We start from the raw sequence: 23,201 nt of genomic DNA on the forward strand, positions 1-23,201 counted from the left end.
GGCTGCCACCTCAGCATGCCTCACAAGAGCAAGAAAGAAAAGGTAAAATCTCAAAAAAGGGTGTGTGTTTTTATTTTATATAACTGATGCTGCTGTGTTATTTTCTCATTTACTGATTTATCATTGTTTAGGAATCATCCAAATCAGGAAGATGTAGGAAATCTGGAGGTAAAAATGGACCAGCAGATGAGCAAGAGGTAAGTCCAGTAAGTCCACTTTCATTCACACGTAAAACTGTAGAATAAATATGAGAAAACAACTACACTGAACTGCACGACGGTGAATAACACAACAAAAATATAATGTAATGTCAATGTGAACAATGTGAACAAAAAAGAACATTAAGAAGTATTTTGTCTTATTTTGTCTAACATGCTTTCAATTAATTTTGTCTCATTTGGTTTGTTTTCCTTGTCAAGAGTGAGAAGCCTCAATTATTATTATTATTATTATTTATTTATTTATTTTTGCCTTTGAGTGGCCAAGATTCTGCTCAAAAGCCAATTCTGCAAAAACCTGCCCTCCAAATCCACACACTAACACCTGCAAGGATACAGCAAAATAAATATGTTGTCTCAACATTTCATTTGATTTTACGCATGCTCTCCATGACTAATCTTTGACAACTTCCCTGGAAATTCAGTCATCATCCTTTTTTTTTTTTTTTTTTTTTTTTTTTTAAGTTTTAATGACCCTTTGTTCTCATGAAATGCAAACAGTTTCTCATGTGACTTCTCAGCATGATCTTATGACTTTACTTTCTCTGAAAATGCTTGCATTTGAACCCAAGTCCTCCCCGTCATGCTTTGCTTTGCTCAGACTACAGTACTAGGCATTACAGAAGCTATTTTTGTTATTATTATTTCTGATGTGCATCATTAATGCTGAGTGTAATACACTGAGTTTGCAAGAGTTTGATTGATTGACTGTGGGGTGCTGCTGTTCCCAATGACAGCTTTATCAGCTCTATCTATGCTCAGTCATTTTGTGCACTGAGGTCTATCACAGTCTGTAAGCAGATGCAGCACAGCACACCACCGGCTGTGATCAGGTTGCTTCAATGAGAATCACCTGATCTGATTCGGAAAGGAACTTGACCCTTAACCACAAAATCCTCATCCTTGCCTCTCTTATCTTGTCTTCTCTTGTTTTCTCTTCTCTTCATTTTTTACTTATATCTTATTTGTTTATTGCTTTTGACTGTATTTTATTACTGCATGAGCCAGAAATGGAAAATCAGTAGAATGGATGGATGGATGTATTTTATTAGGATTTTCTTTTTATGTATAAAATATAGTGTGTAGATGATTATGCCTTATACTTGTCTGCCCTTTTGGCAAATCTGGTTTGTTTTTTTTTAACATGGTTTATCAATAAATGTGACTTCCTCTCTTTGTCATTCTTCCCTAACTCAAATTGAGTAAAATGATTCCCATCATTTCCCTTGGTGCAGAAATTACCTTGCTCAAGACTGCTTGAGTAAGCCCTTCCCCTACACCTTTTGTTTCTGCAGGGCTCCAATAAGAAAATGCCTCCTGCAACTCAGCTGATGAGGGTTAAGCAGCCTGGGTCACACTTGGCCATGAAGAGAGAGAAGAGGCTCAGCACTTCCTCTTTCCCCCTCAGCACCAACAGAGAACTGCAGAAGCTACCTGCACTAGCAGGTATGACTCCTGCATTATACATCTCTGTAAGGAGCGATCCCTCTTTCCTTTATCATTTGCTCATCATCTTTAATAATGTGTGCATAGATAAGTTTATATTCTTCTAGAAACTGCTGTCTAAGACTGCATATTTGGCCTATATAAATGAAGAGAATCATATTAACAATTCATAGCCTTGGTGGATCCTCATAACCACCTTCTTAACCTTGAGGTCTTTGCTTAGTACATAATTTATAGCCAAGCAGACTGCCCAACAGCTTTATCTGTAATGCAAATGATGTGCAATCAACTGCATCTCTAGCCGTACCTGGAGGAAACAGATATTACCCCTGGAGGATTCGCTCGTGTAAGATAACTCTGACTCAAGCTGCATGAATAGGAGACCAGAAGACAGTTGAATCTGGGTCATCCAATAATAACTCAAAACATAAACCTGAATCAAACTGAGTGGGAGAATGAGCCATCTCATGGTCCTATAAACTTTTCTTCCAGCACTGCAGTCTGCCATAAGTTTACAGGATCACATGTTAGTCATCATGGAAAACTGTGATGGGAGATATGGCCTGGAATTAAAGTCGTTTTAGTGATCACCAACCAGTAAACTAGCCCATAGTAACCACAGAAATGCAAGCTGCCACGAGTGTTGTTGTTTTATTATACTGTATTGATCAGCTCTGTTTGTACATATCACACTGATTCTCCACTGATTCTTGGACAGGACAGTGAGGTGAAGATTTGATCATTGACATCAATCTTTCATGGCTTCTTTGTTTACACACATCATTACTGACAGGATCTGACCCTTAGTGGTTTCCTGTAAACTATACCCAGCTATGCTTCGTTCTTGTACCTGTGTGAACTAGATGATATGATGGAGAAACAATAGAGGTGTGCATCGCAGAGGATTTGATGGTGGTCAAACTGTGTCACAATTCCTGTTTCTACTGTTAAACTTTAAAACTTCATTTTGGTCAGTTTTAAGAAGTTGATGGCAGAGAAAGTGCAAGAAAATCATAAATTCCCAAATAATATTCCTGACCATTCAGAGACTGCTCTGTAATTTCAGGCTCTATAGTGTAGTCAACTTACATGGGAACATTTTAATGACTATGCTGAAATTGTAAACAATATGTTTCATTTAAATCTTTAAGATTCAGAACTATCTTTGTACCTGGAAATCACTTCAGACCTTTCCTCTATTCTTTTCACATATGTGAATTAAACTTTGAAAAGGACTATATGATCAGTTAATTGGTAGACTGTTTAACAGCATCTATTTTAATAACTGAATAAAAAATAAAAAAATATTTAAAGAAGAAATTTAAAATGTTACTCTCTGTAAGTGACATTCTTTATTTTATTGACTTTTTCATCTTTTGGAATCTTTATTTAGTTTGATTCATTTATTTTAATAACAGAGTATATTGAACTATATGCACCACAAACAGCATTGAGTTTACAGTTACAATCAGTTTCAGTAGCTTCAGTTACAGGCAGCTCTAAAGGTCTACACCTTTATGCTGGAGAATTACTCTGTTTGCAGTATAATGCTATATGTAAGAGGTTTAGCTGTTCTACTTTTACTTGTATGCGATGGCCTGGGCACTTGTGGGTGCGTGTACAAACAAAAATAACTCTCGCTGATGTGGAGACAAGAGTCTGTGTACAGTGAGAATATTAGAGAAGTCTGGGCAATGTCTGTGAGTTGGTTTTAAATGGCCATTCAATGCTGACATGTTTAAAGTTACTTTTTTCTTCTACTCTGTATGTGTGTGTGTTTGTGTGTATAAAAGAGAGGGATGGAGAGGAAGCAGTCTGTATGACATTATCAGGCAACAAGTTGTATTTATTCTGTCTGGCCAGTATGTGATTTTTGATCAATTTTTAGGCTTCGACCACAGAATCTCACTGGTCACTTGCTGGAGTGGACATAGCATTTAAATTATGGCCCTTGCAGTCTGTTTAATGAAGAGGAATAAATAATGCAGTTCAAATATTAGTTAACGTTTCAGATGGCCCCTATGGACATCATTGCTTACACTGCCATCGTCTGGCTGGATATAGAATAGATAAATTTGATTGAGTTCAGCTATTGAGCTGGTTTCATTTAAAAGTTAAGGCCTGTATCATTTGGAATTTATTTAATCTTCAAGAAATCGTGTGGGAAAAAAAAAAAAAACTAAACCAAGATTGTGTTAGTCTGTCTCTTGGTAAATAACATGAAGTCTGCAGGAAATATATAGGCTTTGTGGGGGGTTTTTGACTTGTCTAGGGACATTTTCTTATAATCCATCCATGAATATGCTACTGTTTATAAAAAACACAGAAAGTAATCATTACATTGATCTGATTATTACTGATTTTCATGAGAATGATTAAGGTAAAGAATATGCAGTATTACCAGCCAGAGTATTTTTTCTTACCCAGCCTGTCCTGTTAGTAGGAAGCAAGTGGCAGCTTCTCTGCAAATACCGGCACCCGTTGTCATGGCTGTGGAATGTAATAGCATAGAGTGAGAACTGCCTAGTTATATACTTGGCCTCTACTCTATTCTACTGCTAATTTTGCGCACAGAGACATTTTGCAGGGATTTAGACCTCAGCATTTTACAAAAATGCGGTGTTATTTTTGAGCGGTAAGTTCAGATGCAGGATACTGATCATCAACTGTGATTTGTGGACTCTTGATTAAATTTTAATTAATCGCCTGATTTTGTCTATTGCTGGAAGACCGAACAGTAGCTTTGTTATTAAAAGACTGTGAGAGAACTGTGAAATCGGTGTGGTGAGTCCTAATGTTATGAAAAGACTGGTCTGCCTTGTGGCATGAAAGTGGTTTCCCTCATTGTGTCCTGTGATAAATCACATGAAACGAAGGGAAACTGCTTCCTTATATAAAGATGAAATGAAGATTATTAACTTTGTAATGTTAACATTTATAATGGACTTAGCAATTTAGTCAAAGTATGTATAAACTTTAAAATTTAAAATGTGAAATACCTTGGTCCTGTATGATTTGTTTAATTTGTTGTGATAACACAGATTTGGAGTCAGTAGATAAACTTGAATACAAGTTGTGAATGCTGTGCAGAGCTGTAGCATTTTCCTGTTGTGTGCTTGTGGATTTAATATTCTATCCTCTCAGTGTCATTTCCTATTTACAGCATTTTTCTTCTAAGCAGATGTACGTCACTCAGAATAACATAATGCAGCCGATTTTGCTTATGCCCTTGAATAGTGTGTGAGTCATGAAATCCTCTCTCAAAGTACACTATGGAGACCGCTGAAGGTGGATGTGTTTTAGTTTCATTTTGTTCATATTGCGGAGGAGCGTGGAGCAATATATTACATGTATTTTTAAAGTGTCCTAGAAGACTGGATGTAATTATGTATTTGATTTGAAGTTTACATTTATATCCAGCATGACACTACACCAGCGATTAACATGGTCTTTCATCTTGTGTTGTGAATATCACCCCGTAGTTTTCACTGCATTTCTTTGGCTTTCCATGCTGGACAACAGCAAGTCATCAATAGTCTTGTTCTCAGGCCCTCATGTGGCTTCTTCTTATTGAATCCAAAGGTTTGAAGCCCCCTCTGATCCTCTCCCCCACCTCCCTTTGATAAAGAACCAAGCAGAGATGAAGAGGAAACAATGACAGACTTTGAAGATTCAACTGGGGCCTCTCTCTCTCTCTCTCTCTCTCTCTCTCGCTCTCTCTATAAGCACACTAAGTAAGTTATTTTCAAATCCTTATCCTAAGTCAGATTATGCCTGAAACCCTGCTAATGGTTAAACTGTGGAAAAGACTAAAGTCAATCTGATCCAAGATCTGTAGCACGGTCTGCCTTGCAGAGCGTCACCAGAGACCAGTGAGTGGGGAGGAGGAGCCCAACCAAAAATTCCAATGTATGTCCCACCCCCTGTTCAGGCTCCCAGCCAATCATTCCCTCTCTCTACCAGCAGCCTTTGCCCTCATTGCTCCAAAGCAGCCTGAGCACGGCCAATCAACTGACTCCTTCACTGCTTACATCACTAACTAGCCAGTTCCCTCCAGCAGCAGAGCTTCATTTTCTGATCTGCTTTTGTGCTAAAATGGAGGCTGGCCTCTCGCCCTGAGTGGATCACCTTCCTGGTTGAGGTTTAGATGTTGACATGCAATAAATCTGGAGACAGGATGGTTGTGGATGCACCTAATTCCAATGGTCCTTTTCAGCCGGTGGCTCTTATGCACTTCAGAGGTACGTAAGGACAAATTATTCTTCCTGTATTGTCCTGGGGAATTAAGGGGGGAGAGAGAGTGGGAGCTGTGTGTTGCTGTGCTCCTGTTCTCCTCCACTGCTCCACTGCTTGGTTAGTCAGCATTTAGACGTTCGAGATAAGATAATTGTGGTCGTGTTTTAGAAAACAGTTCAGTTGTATTTGAAAGGGAACCAGCAAAAGGTTGTCTGTAAGGCTTGTATGCATAGCTGTGAGACACGGGAGCTACATAAAAATCTGGTTTTACTAGCTAGCAGGTTTCTCTGCCCATCCCCCCGCCAAGCTAGTGATGTCAAAGGAAGTGAGGTCATAGCTTAGGGAAGGGTTTTCTCCATAGTTTTTCATGTGGTTCATTGTAAATGTGTATTTCTCTAGTTCCGTATGCAAATATTAAAGCAGGTAAAAAGGGAAAATGCCAAAGAGGAGTTAAAATCCTGTCTCTCCTCCTTACATCTCTTAGCTGCTACCCAGCTCGGCATTTTTGTCACACTCCAGTTCATCTGGGCACAAATTGGTCATAGTGTATAAGCTTTAGACAGCCACTGCTCTGCAGCTCTCTTCTCCATCTCCCCTCCCTTTTCCCTCATTACCCTCCTGTGAGCAACATACTTGGGCATCTTCCAGAAATGTCTCACAAAAAAATAAAAGTAAATCTGAACGTGTTACCTAAGTGTAGATCTTTGTCAACAAAACCGTGCTGACAATACAACCCAGTCATCTTTGCCACAGCAGAGCAGTAATGTTTTACAATTTCAGCATCAGGCTTGGCTTTTTAATATGTGCACAATGCACTCAGTCATGTTTGAAAGGCCTGGCCTGTTACCACTGTACTCGGGCGCAGCCCAGCGTTAGATGAAGCCTCTGGCAATTATTGATTACACTCTATTGAGCCACAGAGCAGCTGCCTTGAATGACAACTCAGTGCTGGAGAACAATCAGACTCTCTGCCTCTTTCCTCTCATTGTGTGTCCTTATCAGTATAACACCATTCAGACCAAATGTCCTATATCCAAATCTTTTCAGATTGACTAAGAGTAAGTGCACTTCACAGAGTACATTGCATTTGTATGTATCACTTCACTTCTCTCATTTGAGAAAATTAATCTCCTACTTTTACTTCAAAAGATTTACATTTGAGCATGGCGGTGTAAGTGATTGTTTTCTCACTCCAGGTTTAGACCTTGACTGATACTGCACTACAAATGGGTAGATGGCCTATCAGTATTGTTAGAAGTGGACTTGCATTTAGACATAACCTATAGAAACACAAGAGTCCTAGACCACCTCTGAATAAGGTTCGACATCCCAACATTTCCTGAGTTTGTAATGGATTATATTCATGTCTGTATTTAACTATGCATTTTTTTGAGATGTGAGACTTTGTTCAACAACAAGCACTGCAATGACTTCTTGCCATTGTGAGGCACAGGAGCCTGTCAATTGCAGCATTGAATGTGTTTGGAGTGGCAACAACGCATAGCTTAACAACTTCCAAACAACGAATGGGCCACTATTGAGGAACTTTACTCAAGATTATATAGTCTGCACTCAGTGCATTCTCAGGTGTTGCACACTGAGCAGACAAAACAGTTTAGTGAATGACAGCTTATTTCCCTTCACATCTGAAACACACTGCCCCACTTATCTATGAATAGTAATCAGTCAATGTTTACATTGATCATAACATGCTGTCGATAAAGTAGATTGCCAAACTCATTCTAACTCCAGACTATCAGCAGTTCATTTGACCCATTTACAGAGAAAAGTAGAGACTCTTGCTCCAATGTGACTTAAGTTATGTATTATCTTTGTTTTACACAGGGGGGCATTAAGATAAATCTTTTTCTGTTCTCCTCAAAGCACGATACTTGTGTGCGCATGCCTGCTTTCCTAAGGCTCCTGCTAGTTACATTAATAGAAGTCACATTGTGCTTAACATCAATTTTGAGGTCTCAACACTGGGCCTTTATCTGTTACACAACAACCCACTGGGTATTTTAGGAGTGTACAGAAACTTTATAACACAGGCAGACAGACTTATGTAATAGGAGCAACACAAGTCTGACACAGTCAGAAGTGCAAGGCATGGAAACACATTCCAGTTTGACTTCATGTCCCAGTGCAATCAGCACAACTTACAAAATATGTGACAGCACAAAAGTCATGGAGATGGCACCCAAAGATATCCCAAAAAAAGAATGAATTTTTCATATCATTGTCATATCTATGTCTACTCTGAAAAACATCTCTAAGCTGATTTTTGATTAGATTGTAGTAATAATGATTCATGCCCTCTCTCTTCCTCTGTTTTTCTTTTTTTTTTTTTTATACTCAGGAGTGCTGGCAATCGTAGTGTTTTCTTGTTCGGACAGTGACAGGCCCATCGGTTGTCAAATCTTTATGAATACGGTTGACAAGTGCAGTTCATAAACATGTCCCCTTTCCTCTGGAATTCCCAGCTTCTCGCTTTCTATCAAGATAAATTTGCCGACTTAAAACTGACACTGCAGAAGTGTGGTGTGTGTGTGTGTGTCTGGGCCAAGTCTCCATTATGTCTGAATAGGATATCTCTCTTGTTACCTAGAATTTGTGTTGAGCACCTCTGCGTGTGTTTTACCCCTGACACCTCCTCCATTCTGGCTCAGACTTTTGAGTGCATTCACTGAAATTAAGACATGAGACAGAAGGTTTAGCTGCCTATTGTTTCCCTACAAGTTTTTCCTTTTTATTACACACTTGTGTGACTAAATTGAGAGAAATTTATGCCAGTTTATTTATTTGCTCAGCATTGCTCAAGATGGAAGCCACAAAAATGCACAATAAAGATATATAATAAATTTACTAAGGTGTGTTTTACCTCATCAGTTGGTTTTTGTTTCATTTTAACTCATCACATTATCTCCAAACCTAATTAGCTTATCTCAGTAATAGGAAGCCTAAAGTTGACAGGTAATTCTTTAGCCACGGAAGAATAAAACTAATTTGATTTAATTTTCCCTTTGACGTATGCTGTGTACATGACATGTGACAGATAAAAAGACCATCCGACATACAGCAATCACTAAGAACAACTTTGTATTGATTTGCCTTGAGGAAAAGGAAAGTGAATAAAAACTGTGTCAGCAAAATGCCATTAGGGGTCAAAAAGTGTACCCTCCTCTTATGTATGCCATACATGGTCTCGGCCAGATGTGGAGAATAAGTTCAACAATTACTCGTCTGACAATGTCACTTTTTTCTGTATCTCTGTAGTGCAAGTGCCAATAGTTTTTGTACCTCAAATTTGCATTCATCTTAGTAATGAAGGGTTTATGTAATGCAACCCTACTATAATATCCTTCTCTATGTAATTGTCGACAGACTGTTCTAGCTGATACAGTCTTATCACGTGCTGCATTGGTATTCTCTTTCACCTGAGGAAGAGTTGTTTCTCTGTTTGTTTTTAAACTATGCACTAATGTGTGATCGTCAGGGCCATCATATACGAGCTGACAACCAAAATTTGCGGCCCAATTTATGAATGCCTTTCCTATAGCTCCAAATGCAGATATCATTTTGGTCAGTGTTTGTATCCAAAAGCAAGACAGTTGAGCAGCAGTCTTCCACCGCCTTCGCTCCAACAATGAACCTTCTTTCAAAGTCTCTCAGATGTTATCCTCTGGGTCTACTCACCATTTTAACACATGCCAGCGAGCATGACTTGATGGTAATTTCTCTACTGTACCATGCAGTGTGCCTGTTTGGACTTATATAAATTCATTGTTTCCCACGCATGTAGTGAAGTTTTTCCTTTAATTTGTCCCTCATCTATATGTGGCTACTGTAATTCAGTTCACCCATGGTGCCTACATCCTCTTCCCGAGCCAACAGCCTCTAAGCCTCAGTGCTAGCTCATCTTCAACGCCACACCCTCCTGATAGGTAATTATGGGGGATAGGAAGTGCAGTTTTTACTGCATCTGAATGACTTCTGTAGTTTTTCTACAGGATATGTAGATATGAAAAGGTATATAAGTTATGACTGATAGCAGAAATATTTTAGCATCCTGACCTGACAGACCTCTTATCAGCTGTGCACACAGTTGCATGAACCCACACCTGAAGGGACACAGTGACACCACACATTTGCCTTTTTATTACAGTTCCTGGTGGAGTAAGAGCAAATCAAACTTCCACCAGTCAGTCAGGGATGCTTTTCTTATCCTAAGGTTATCAAAAGTTTCATGTTGCAAGGCATTTGCGATCTTTTCAAAACAAGTTGCTTTATCTAATCTATAAAGGGAAGTACAGGCTATGAAATATCAATTTAATGATGCATAATAAAACGTTTCCTGCATCTTGCAGAATGAATGACATAAAGGTGGCACCAGCTTTTTTTTTTTCCCCTGGACTTTTTTTTTTTTTTTAACACATTTATGGTGTCATGCAGAACTTCTTAGTGATTAGCATTGTGTGTTTTAGTTTTACAAATTCCAATTCAAAATAGTTGTGCCATAATAGCAATTAATTGGGTGGTGTAGGGAGAGCAAAAACATCTCAATTGTGACAAGCAAAAAGAAAGAGAAACAGGCTACATCAAAGCTCTGTCACATAACTGCATAATTATGGTGTCAGTGTGTGTTATTACTGTACCACATGAGCAGGTAGGAATTCAGTAATGGTGGTTTCCTCATTATGTTGTCATGCATGAAGTGTTGACTTGCAGAGATTGTTTGTTTACAAGCCTGTGCTCTTGAGTGCTCAGGAGGAAATGAATTGAAAAAGGAAATCCTCGAATCCTCATGGATAAATATAATCAGAGACGTAAATGGCTTGGTTCTCATATATCTTTGTTTTTCTTTCTCAGCATTTAACTGTGACAATTCAAATCCATCATCCTCCATTCCCTCCATCATGTGTGTTATCCCCCTCTGTCTGCTGTTGATATACCCCTGGGCTCTCAGCCTCTCTTTCAATGCACTTAAGTCTGTTTGTATTCACTGGCTAGTTTTAAAAAAAATTATATGCAGCCTACCTACTGTTATTTTGTTCCATGACATTAATGCTTGAACTGTCATTCTTGACAGTTAAACCTCCCTTCATTTCTTTTGTGAACCCCCCCACCCCCCCACTCTTTGTGAATGGCTCCAATCTCAGAAATTCACCACGATGATTCATCACCACTATTGCAGTGCTATGAGTTCAACACCACCACGGTCATCCAGAGACTCTTTGCAACATTGTTTTGTCTTCACCTACCTCTTTTTTTTTTTCTGTCTTTGTTCAGATGTGGCCCCCGCGGAGCAGGAAAAGCTCTTCATCCAGAAGCTACGACAGTGCTGTGTTCTTTTTGACTTTTTGTCCGACCCGCTCAGTGACCTGAAATGGAAGGAAGTGAAGCGGGCGGCATTGAGTGAAATGGTGGAGTACATCACCCACAACAGGAATGTCATCACAGAGCCCATCTACCCAGAGGTGGTGCACATGGTCAGTAAAACCTGAGGCAGGGGTTAATTTAAAGTAAAAGCTGAAATGAAGGTGAAACCTGTGCTGAGTATAGGGGCAGGCTGTTCCTGCAGGACAGACAGCGGGTTTGTGTCCCAGCTAATGTTTGTTTGTGATGTGAGGGATTCGATGGGACTTTTTCTTCTTAGGACTGACTGAAGCATTTACTTGAGATACCCTATTCTGCCCCCCCCCCCCCCCCCCCCCCCCTTTTTTTTTTTTTTTTTGCAATGTGATGAATAAGTAAACAAACAAGATTAGCTTCTCCAATGTGACCCCTGAATGATTTAATTTATCACGTTTTGTTTTTGTGTTCTTTGGACTCTGGGAAATTATAATCCAATTTCTAATATATTATAGCCAAATTAATTGGCAAAACATTTTGTATCTCCATATTGAGTTCATCTCTTTATCCGTCAGTCCTTTCTTAAACTAGTAACCTGTCGAGGGGGAACTCAGCCTCAGCAGATTATCACCATATAATGGCAATAATAATTAGTTGCTGGCGTGACCTTGATGAAATGAGCTTTTGTTGTCTTTTCTCATCATTGTTGCACACACTGTTAAGTATACAAGAACGCCTCCTGTTGCCATTTAGAATACATTTTAAAGCCACTGGGGGACTTGAAAATGTTTTAGGTCATTTATTTCTTTCAAAGCCTTAATAAAATAATCAGCAGGGTTGCGTGTATAGAAATTACATTTTCTCCACTCTAATTCCACTTCCACTTTGCACATGAAAGCTCTTTTACGACTAAACGGCTTCTCCGCCCAAAAAGGGCGTTTCACCTGCAAGGAGTGAATCAATTTCCATTTATAGGTGAAGCTATGGTGGTTTGTTTAGAATCAATACTTTTGTTTGATTTACAGCAATGAAACAATGCATTAAACGTGATATAAACACTGGAGCTGAAGAAGGATGCTCCCCTGCTGCCATTGTGTTTTTATCATTGAAACCAATGGCAGAATTGCTTTAAGTTACAATACGAAAGAGTTGTATTGTGGAGTTACTGCACAGTCATCTCCGCAGCCTGTTCTGGGTTAAAGTGCAGCACAGCCTGGACAGTCTATCTACCTTGTAGCTTGTCTTTTCAAACAAGGCTCTCAGTGTTTTAGTAGGCCACCTGCGGTGTCCCATGATCTGCCTGGCAGGGAACAGCAGCCCACAGGGGAGTCAGTTGACACTGTGAGACACCAGAAACACAACACACTTGGCTTATTGTGGGCAATACTCTTGGAGGCCAGTTGCAAAGATAACATTAACCCAAAAAGAAAAGTGAATTTAAAATACCTAATATGAAACATTTCATAAAAACTTAAAAACACAAGCTTGCTTCCCCCCTTTTTTCCCCTCTGAATCTTTCAGTTGTGATGAATGAAGAAAAAAATGATTATACAGCCAGATAGTCCTAATCATTAAATATGAAGATCAGGAGCTGAGTAAATTGGCTGTATACCTCAGCTTGTGCCAGCATTTATAATCAACCTTCCCTCAAGACTTCATCCAAAAGAGCCTGTCCTGCACATCTTGGTAACAGAGATGCTGCTTTGGTAGATTGAAAGTCAACAGGTATTTTTAAATAGAAATGGGAAATCATTTTGAAGGAGGTTGATACTGTTTTACTGTTGGTTTAATCATACATCATGATGATTAACATTCATTCACATGTGGGAAACTTATGACAAGAAGTTGAGGTCTCGCTTTTTGTTTGTGAAAAAACAATCTTTTGTAACCTAACCTAACCTGGGTAGAGCCATAGGCTGTATTTTTTAATAAATAAAAAGAATGAACTAGCATTCTGTTTGGGGTACCAAACCATAAAGGTATCATTTTCATTCTCTCCCCCCAGTTTGCAGTCAACATGTTCAGAACATTGCCTCCATCATCCAACCCAACTGGAGCAGAGTTTGATCCAGAAGAAGATGAGCCAACACTTGAAGCAGCATGGCCGCACCTTCAGGTTAACATTTTCAAATTTGAATTATCCGCAAAACAACATGAACTTTATAAGTGGCTATCCTAATTCTCAAATTGCCTCAGAGCATGGCTGAAATATTCAATTCAAAGAACAGCTGGTACTTCCAGAAGAGAAGCTCACAAAAGAGTTTGAGCATGCATTTGATTTTGGAGCACTTATAAACAACAAACCGCACTTTGACTCAACTTCACTGCAAAGAATTCTTTCCCAACATTGATTTTCATTCTTTTTTTCTTTTTTTTTTTCTTTTGCAGCTGGTCTATGAATTTTTCCTTAGGTTTTTAGAATCGCCTGACTTTCAGCCGAACATAGCAAAGAAATACATCGACCAGAAATTTGTTATGCAGGTAAAGGTTTGATTATGTTACAAATAAAGTAAAAAATAAAATTATTAGTTTACATGGTTACTTTGAATGAGGAAAATTTTTTTTTTTTTTTTTTGGTGGCAGCTCCTAGAACTATTTGACAGTGAAGATCCCAGAGAGAGAGACTTCCTCAAAACCACCCTCCACAGGATCTATGGAAAGTTCCTGGGGCTGAGAGCGTATATCAGAAAACAGATCAATAACATTTTCTATAGGTCAGTGCAGTTCTCCACTACTCTGTTTTTAATCATGTATACTAAGATAAATGGTCAGTGTCTGTTTTATCACACAATTTTTTTTTTAAACCCCTGTTTTCTCTCATAGGTTTATCTACGAAACGGAGCACCATAATGGTATAGCTGAACTACTGGAAATACTTGGAAGGTATGAGTCCAAACTAAAGTTACAGGTTTTGTTGCAGATCAATTCCTTTGTGTGTTTTTACATCGTAATCTGTGGCTGTTGTTTATTTGTACAAATGTAATATGTAATATAAAATTTTTATACACTTCCTTATCATTCATTTCATCGCCCTCCACTGTTTTTAAGATGTTTTGATTATCTCCTTATTCTTTATTTTACAGCATAATCAATGGGTTTGCCTTACCACTAAAAGAAGAGCACAAAATTTTCCTGTTGAAGGTTTTATTGCCTCTGCACAAAGTGAAATCACTCAGTGTCTACCATCCACAGGTAAGTTTTGTCGAGCAGAATATGAAGCACATGAAGCTGTTTACATCATGTATTGAAAGCATTCTTGTTGAAACCTGAACACTACTCGGCGTGTGCAGGTGCTTTTTTGTTTGTTTGTTTTTTTTAACTAGAATGGCATGTTCCAGCCAGTCTGTGCCGCAGGCAGGACATGTCCCCTGCCGTGTTACCTTCTAGTTTGCCTGTGCATAAATTCAAATTCTTTGACAGTTTAATGATTTTACTTGTTTGTGTTTTGTAGCTGGCTTACTGCGTGGTGCAGTTTTTAGAAAAGGACAGCACTCTAACTGAGCCGGTATGCCACAAATATCACAGTACAACCATTTTCATTTCTTTGCCTAATGCTTCTTGTAGAGATCCTCCAATGGAGGCCCAACTATTTGGAAAATATAGAGCATGTTTGGCCTATTTTGGATTAGTCCTTAATACGTGTCATTGCAAATATTTTCCATACTTATTTTAAACCTAAAAATTTCTCTCCCTCTATCCAACCTGACCAGTTAATCAGCATCCTTATTTACCTTCCAAACAGGTGGTAATGGCTCTACTAAAGTACTGGCCAAAGACTCACAGTCCCAAGGAAGTAATGTTCCTCAATGAGCTGGAGGAGATCCTGGATGTCATCGAGCCCTCTGAATTTGTTAAAGTTCAGGAGCCTCTGTTCAGGCAGCTGGCTAAATGCGTTTCCAGCCCCCACTTCCAGGTAAATGATGGCTATTCACACTGTATACTTATGTATACTCGCTGATTTTAAGTTATTTGGGCAGCTAACGGGCTGTGTTGTTATTCTGCTCCCTGTAGGTGGCAGAAAGAGCTCTGTATTACTGGAACAACGAGTACATCATGAGTCTGATCAGTGACAATGCTGCAAAGATCCTGCCAATAATGTTCCCTGCTCTGTACCGCAACTCAAAGACCCACTGGAACAAGTAAGATACTCGATCTTAGCGTCTCTATGCAGGCTATGCTAATGCCCCTTGATAACCTGTATGAACTTCACACTATAGATCTAGATTCCTCACAAAATATAACCTTATGGATGAAATGTAAGCACTTTATCAGACACATTTATCATAATTCATTTCTATTCACATAACCAATAACTACTTTTTATTTGCATACTTGCTGCCACAGGTTGTATACGCTAGAAATAATACCGTACCTTTTAACTCAAGTTGCTTTAAAAAAAAATAAAATGGGTCCCAACAGTTTAAATTTTTATATTTTTGTCAGGTTTCATTCTGAGGCTGAACTAGCTATTATATGTTGTTGGAATTTTTACAAATTTGGCTCTGACTGACCATGTGTGTTTGTGTGTCTGTGTGCGTCCACAGGACCATCCACGGCCTGATCTACAATGCTTTAAAGCTCTTCATGGAGATGAATCAGAAGCTGTTTGATGATTGCACACAGCAGTTCAGGGCTGAGAAAAACAAGTAGGCAGCAACACAAACTCCTCTCCCACTCAATTAAATCTCTTTAAAACATGTCTGAGTGACACATTCACAGAGACGGCCTTTAAAACTGCAGCTCAATGGTAGCATTAGATTTTACGTTCAATCATTGGAGTGGAACAGATTAATGACAGGAGGTGTGGCGCTTTGTTCAACAGGGAAAAGGCAAAGTCAAAAGAACGTGAAGAGGCTTGGATCAAGATTGAGAACCTTGCCAAGTCAAATCCACAGGTAGACACTGTGCACATTCCTTTTCCCCATGCTACCTAAGAGTGTGTGAGCACGTGTGTGTGGATATATAACATGAAGTGTCTTGTCTTGCCTGTTGCTGAATTGTAGTTCCCTTTCCATCTTATCCCATTTAGGTTTGCTTAGACTCTGTTGGTAGTTAATGATTTCCAATTTGCTCTCCTGGTAAGGATGGAAATGTGTTGACGGATGCTCTAAACCTGTGCTTAGTTGTGGTGCATGGCATCTGTGATATGACAAGATCCCTGAGAGATTGAAGAGTAACTTGTCTTTTTTATTCCTCTGCCCCCCTTTCTAAAACTTTATCATTACATAGACATGCTTTAAGGAGTAGTTCAACATCTTGCAGAATACACTTATTGACTAATTCAACACCATTGCCACGTCTGCACAGAAAATATTAAACTACAGCTACTATTTAGCACAACAACAAAAAGGTAAAAGGCAGAATGCTGGACAATTCTTCTTTTTTTACTATTCAAGCAGATTAGTGCAACAATAAAATATTGGATTTGGATTTACTGTTGTGACAGAAAAACTGCAACAAGTGGCTTTTTCTTAACCACCACTTGCTCAAATTCAATCAAAGTGGTGATGATCATTTTGTGTAGTCATTTCCATTCCTACACCGCAACTAAAGCACATTACTTTGATAATTAGAGTAGATCAGAGTTGCTTATTTTAATTTGTTCACAGCCTCTTGATTCATTCTACTTTGCATGCGACTTAAAAGTCTTTCTCCATCCTTTTTGTGTTTTGTTTTTTTTTCCCTTCTTGTTTTTGTTTCCTTTTCTTTTCAACATAGTTCTCTATGTATGTTGATTCCTCTGACCTCAATAGTCCTGTAGCAATGGAGACGGATGTCCCTTTGATAGAAGATGTTCAGAGGTTAAAAAAGACAGTTGAGGAGGGCGCAACTCAGGTAAACCTGACTTTCTCTCTGTCTCTGTTCATCTTTCCTCTTACAATGACTACATGATGGTTATGCATAAAGCTTGCAAGGTCTTCTAACTGAAGCTACCTGCTCTTAATTATAATTATACTTTGAGAATGAAAGAGAATAGCTTTTTTACTTTTTAAATGGACCTGCAACTGGAAGAAAATCATGCAGGAACTAATAATGCTGGACTAAACATTGGAATCAAGGGCTTCCTGTTTAGCGGTCACTCTCCTTTGCATGATTTCTACATAGGAAGGACTCCAAAGTGTTCAGTAAATACATAAATAATTGTGAAATGTATGTAATGTAAATGAACTAATAATATTATATTGAACACTTTGGTGCTCCATGATTAATGTCTCATTTCATTCAGGGTGGTTGTTGTTTTAATGTTGCAGCTCAGTACATGATGCTTTAACTCCATCAGTCTTTGTTCTTGTCTGTTCATTGAATTTAGGCCTCTAACTGAATTGCACTCTAGCTGCTGTTGTGTTTCATCATAAAGATAACATCAGACAAAGAACAATTTGACATGTTGACAGAAGATGATGACATGAAATGTTATGAATGCGTCTAACTCTCTTTGCCTTCGTTCTGACAGTTGCAGCATGACCAGCGGAAAGAGCGGCCTATGGTGCGACGTAAATCTGAGTTGCCTCAGGATATCTACACCACAAAAGCCTTGGAGTCCCACCGCAGAGCTGAAGACATGTTGACCACCCATGATGGACTCTAGGTGCCGCCACCGGCCGGCTCTTGGTTCAACTGCCCCTTCTACCCTTAACAGCCATGGACATCTTCTTCGACCCACTTCTGGGCTCTCATCCCTCTTCCAACCATTAATTTACCCAGAATCCTTAGTTCTCCTTCATTCCTACTGCCCCAGTGCACAAGCCCCGTATCCACTGCCCCTGAATTTCTGCTTTTCTCAGGTTTTTTTGTTTATTTGAAGAGGAGCGGGAGTGTGTTTGTCTTTTTGCCCTGCTACAGTCAGTCTTTTCTCCCATTGCTTTCCCTTTGGTTCCACTTACTTGGTTCCTTCATTCCTTCTTGCAGACTTGTTCACCGTGGACTTGACATGGTTACGTAGGAAATGAGTGACTCGCTGTCTAAGGATCGTCTCTTGGTCTCTGCTTGGTTTTCTTTTCTGTCAAAGGGAACAAAACCAGAACCTGTTGGTTAAATGAAAGACAAGACTTTGCCGTCATCTGTTGTATGTTTTCTTTAATGTTCAGTCAATCTAATGGACATCTTATCAGTGCCAAGACTGTTGTGCTCTTTGTTTTGTTTTATGTTTTTATCTGTGACTTTAACAAAGACACTTTCTTTTGTTTCTGGTCACTGGTGTTTGTATTAAATATTATTATTTTTTAAGTTTAGCACAATTGAGACCAAACAAACCAAACTGAGGCCTGTCCTTAGCCTTGCAACGTCCAGGAAAGATGGCAAGAAAAGGGGAAGTTGTCCTGTGGACATCTGATGCTTTCCATTTTATTGTTTCGTGCCATATGTCGCTCTTTTATATGCTTGCTTCCTTATGTTCATCTGCAATATTTGAAAACCAGACCGTAGTGATGCTGAGACGGTTCAAACAATGGTACTCACTGTGTTTGAGTTTAGTTTGAGGATGAACCTGAATGAAACGATACTCTATGTATTTGCTACCTAAGTTGCAGTGTGCTGGGCTTTATAACATGTACATAATGGCTCGATGGAGAGCATAGCTGTGGGATGTTCGAGGAGGGTCTTGGGTTATATATACTGCAAAACCAATAGGGATGACTGTCTGTGTAAAGGAAACATAATCAGATAATCTTTTTTTTTCTCTTCACTGTGACTGCAGGCACACACACAAACTATCTCACACCTTTTGTGTGTAAAACCTGCAGTCACTGATGGTTTCTGACAGCCATTATTGAGTTAGGACCTCCTAATTATGTTTCCTTTCAAAGAGCATGAAGGCATATTGGTATTGTTTGCCATAAAGATTTTATAATCACCATTATTAATTAAAAATAGATTTAATTTATTATCATAAGATCTGGTAACCTCAGTAGCTATTAACATAACTGACACAGTTAATAGAGAAATAATTTTGATGAGCTACCAAAAATCTTGAAGTGAAATTTAACGACGTGGCATGTTTGTGTTGTTACCATTCCTGAATTCAGTTTTCTGGTTGTGGGTTATGTATATTTTACACTTCTCAGTGAAGAAGTCGTTTAAGGTAGGAAAATATCTACCAGTCAGTACCATTGTTTCAACTGAGGAGGTCTACTAGATTTCTTCATGTTTGACGTGTTGTATTTCTTTGTCTTGTCTCTGGAAGTTAATAGCGTGGATGTCAGGTTTCAGATTCTTTCTTTCTTTCTTTTCCCTCTGGCCATTCAGAAAGCCCAGTGCTGAAACAGACTGGTATACAATGGCCACAAAAATACCAGATGCTGAAAATAAACTGACATTGTGACTTGGCTTGTTAACTGTATTAATACTGTATTTGCTTGAATGCAAAAAGATGTAAATTAAAACTACCATGTCAAACATGTACCTTTTACCCTGGAGGAATGCCATTCACCAAACTGATTTCTGTTGTTGGGGTCATTGCATTTATGAAACAGTCCTGCTTGCTGGGAGAGATGTTTTATGGATTTTATGAGTTTGAGTCAGAGATGTTAGAGGTTTATTTTAGTGCTGAAAACAAGTCATCCACGATAAGAGATGATTTAATAATGATTTGGTGGCTTGTTCTGTCTGCAGGATCTTTGCAGATCTTTTAATTTTAACATATTATTTCCACAACATGATAACTTAAAGTGTCCTTTTGTATGTGACCTGTACTATATGATTCATTTAATATTGTATATATGATTTACCTTGTTTCATGTAGTGTTATATATCTAGATTAATTTTGTACAAATTGTCCCTCTGTACAGAATAAAACATCAATAGCAAGTGAAAGAAGTCAATCTGGCACATACTGTTTTATTTCTTCTGTTCTGGCTGTACTTCCAGTGACAAGAATTTAGAAAATGTACTTATTTTTCTTTCTTAAACTCTGCAAAGTTTCCGCCCTCCCCTAAATAACTGACAAATGTTCAAACCCGTTGTGTGCTCCGATCACTGTCTTTAGTGGTGTACATCTATATAGAATGAATAAAGAGATTATTTGACTATATATTTTCAACCATGCATCCATTTTGGCTTTAATTACTGACTGAAAGGGCACACGTGTTAAGTGAGACGTGAATCTGCTGTACCAAGGATTAAAGAAGTTCACATTTCCAGTTATGTTGAGGTTTCTGGCCTAAGCCAAGACATATCTAACCTTGTATCAGCTTGACACTTTGAGGCTTCTCCTCTAAGATTAGGTTCTTCTGTACAAGTTATGTGTCCTTTCAAAGGTACACGTCAGATTTTTCTGATAAGCTCATTTTCAGCATTAACACATACTTTTCCATAGACAGCAGCAAACAGTTGGACACGTAAATGGATGAGAACGTGTGTGCAAACTTTTGACTGTGTGCTGTGTTCAGGTTAGAAGCAGTTGTACGTAAAAGCAAAGGCATTTAAAATGAGAAAAAAAGATTTATTTAGCAACCACACATTGAACTGTTGGGGTTGTATGGGGAAGTAAAGCCACAGGGGTTAACAGTGGGAGGGTTTTACTCCACAGAAGTGGAATCTATAAATATTCTGATTGTTTATCTGAGCTTGGTTTGACTGTCAGCGTTACTGGTAGTGAGTTATTTTGAACATAAGGTGGCGCTAGATAGTTAGAAATGGATGTCAACTTGCAGCAGTTACGTTGAATACAACATGCTGAACTCAAAATTGGCAACTCCATCTACTTCTTAGGTATCTGATCTGTGAAAGTTTTTTAATCAAAGGCAATAAATACATTTACACAATATTCAGTTTCCAACTATTCATGATTCTTCTGCGACAGCAGCATGAACCATCAAGTCTTGTGTTAGTAAACGCTTCTTTTCCAATATTAAAACCTGCAGAAAAAACTCCAGAGGTTTTTTTTTTTTTTGTTTGTTTCGCATTCTGGGACATTTCAGTGTGAATTTTATACCACTTCCTTCAGTAATTTAAATTGTAGAATTTGCACATAGCTGTGTATATCAGCACTCACCTATCATCATAACCATGAACGATGAACAACCTGATCAACTGACAAAGATTGATTAGAATTTCATTTTTTTCAGTCACTTTCAACCAAATGCAAACATTCTCAGATATATACTGAAATCTGAGAATCACACTTAACAAAATTTGAAATTGATCAGCAGGGTAAAAATGCATCACTAGTGGCAGTCCTATACTGAACTGAATAACATTCCTGGCCTGTTCATTTAAATGACAAAGGACTCAATGGACAGATTTCCATACTTGCACCAGTTTACCCAAAGGAAACTACTACTATCTTTGCAAACAGGATGAGATTTTTCAATGTATTCAATAAATGTAATGGAGTTTCCAATCATGAATAGAGACTTAATCATTTTTCTGCAATGAGCTGACTGCACATGAGAAAGTAATATGAGAGCGCAAAGCTGCTTCATAAATCGGCACAGAGAAAAAAGGGTGAGCCTTTTCCGTTGAAACACGCACTTTGTGGATTACTTCCTGTTTCAGTAATCAGAGCTTTTTTGTTTTGGTGTCATCAGTTTTATATTCCTGTAACAGTTGGCTGGTGTAGCTTATCTTCTGTTGCAGACAGATAGTATTAAATCTTGAGTTACACAAGGTGATGCTGAAGCTATGAGTCACAAAGGACTTGGTGAGCGGAAGGCCAATTGCAAATAAGCGTATTTGTTTTTGGAAAGGGATGATTTCAGGGAAACCAAACATTATTCATTTCCACAAGACATTTCCGCGAGATCTGTTGCTTTGTCCTGAGCTGACACTGCTGAGGGAAGTAAGCCTGGAAAACACAGTTGGCCAGAAAGCCCAGTGTTGTAAATCTACCTCTCTTTTACTCCTTTCCAAAAATGTACATGAAGTAAAGAGCAGATGGGACTGTATTGGAGCATTTATGGTTCTGAATGCCGTCCTGGGAATGGCAGCATTAAATCATTACGATATAACTTATTATATATTGTGTTTTCCCTAAATGATGCATATACAGAAATATGGTCAGAATATTTGAGTTCATGGTTCATTTGGACTGACAGAATAATTATCCTCTATAGGAAAAAAGCGCAAAGCTTTCAGTTTTTCTGCAAGCTGTTTAAAATGCTAACGCCAGGCTCATAACTGTAAACAGAGGAAAAAGATTGCATTGTTCTATTTCAGCCGCATTGCAATGACCCCAATTTCTTTGCAGAAGATAATCAGTGATGTTTTTTTATTTTTCCTGTCAACAAACCCAGTCAAAAGACAGAAACCAACAATGGACTGACCTATTAACAAGCACTGCCTGTGTATATCTAAAATGTATCAACAAACTAACTGCATTAAATGTGTATTCATTCACTATTGAGACAAAGAGCTAACAAATGCATTATTTACTCTTGTGGCTTTGTGTAACTATTTTAGAGAGACTCTTTTTCTTTTTAAATAGAATGGGAAGTTGGAGAGTACTTATGTATTGTGTTGTTTTTTCTCACAGGTTTCTGGGCGGGGGGAGGGGGGGCAGTTCACAGCTGAATCTGGAAGAAGAATGACAGCAGCTGGAGAGAGAAGCTTGCATTGAAATGCATTTTTCTCTAGTGGAAGTTGTCTCACACATTTTAAAGCCACTCCCTTCTTATTCACAACACAGTGTATGCAAATGATTGAATGGGCCACCTTTTTTTGTAACCCTGCCCCCTCAGGTGTAAACAGGGTTTGTGTTTGTCATAAAATAAACTCTAGGCATTGTCACAAAACATTACTGACATTTGCAGCTTTCTCTCCTTTTAAAAACATAATCCAAGTTGTTTTTTTTTTTTAGTTCACAACCCATTAAAGTTACACATTTCATAAATAGAACAGGTTATAATATATAAAAATATATTTTTTGGTGAGTTAAATTTGATGTGTGTCTTAAATTTGCAAGCGACCAGTTTATGCAAACACTTTTACCTTAATTTTTGCAGCACTGACCTT

At 38.5% G+C, this 23,201-nt stretch overlaps 1 protein-coding gene across 4 annotated transcripts; it reads left to right on the forward strand.

Moving 5' to 3' along the window:
- On the forward strand, positions 1-20,278 carry ppp2r5ca (protein phosphatase 2, regulatory subunit B', gamma a). Of its 4 annotated transcripts, XM_029493542.1 has the most exons (16): positions 1-42; positions 132-206; positions 1,514-1,664; positions 11,190-11,389; positions 13,258-13,368; positions 13,641-13,733; positions 13,836-13,966; positions 14,076-14,135; positions 14,336-14,444; positions 14,704-14,757; positions 14,995-15,165; positions 15,264-15,391; positions 15,797-15,898; positions 16,075-16,147; positions 16,971-17,087; positions 17,707-20,278. In XM_029493542.1, exons 1-16 carry the CDS (start codon positions 16-18, stop codon positions 17,839-17,841), a joined length of 1,737 nt encoding a protein of 578 aa, XP_029349402.1. In that variant the 5' UTR covers positions 1-15; the 3' UTR covers positions 17,842-20,278. The 4 variants fall into 4 exon arrangements, with proteins under 4 accessions (XP_029349402.1, XP_029349403.1, XP_029349405.1 ...); XM_029493543.1 differs by lacking the exons at positions 1-42; positions 132-206; positions 1,514-1,664 and adding an exon at positions 5,736-5,905; XM_029493545.1 differs by lacking the exons at positions 1-42; positions 132-206; positions 1,514-1,664 and adding an exon at positions 5,736-5,905 and having other exon boundaries at positions 17,006-17,087; positions 17,707-17,841.
- The last annotated feature ends 2,923 nt before the right edge of the window (positions 20,279-23,201 follow it).

The sequence above is a fragment of the Echeneis naucrates genome, chromosome 22 (genome assembly GCF_900963305.1).
Source record: "Echeneis naucrates chromosome 22, fEcheNa1.1, whole genome shotgun sequence".
Lineage (NCBI taxonomy): Eukaryota > Metazoa > Chordata > Actinopteri > Carangiformes > Echeneidae > Echeneis > Echeneis naucrates.

Coding starts and splice junctions, on each gene's coding strand:
- ppp2r5ca (XM_029493542.1), top strand. CDS start 16: ATGCCTCACAAGAGCAAGAAAGAAAAG. Junction 14,136..14,335: donor CTACTGGAAATACTTGGAAG/GTATGAGTCCAA, acceptor TTTATTTTACAG/CATAATCAATGGGTTTGCCT. Junction 16,148..16,970: donor TTGCCAAGTCAAATCCACAG/GTAGACACTGTG, acceptor TTTTCAACATAG/TTCTCTATGTATGTTGATTC.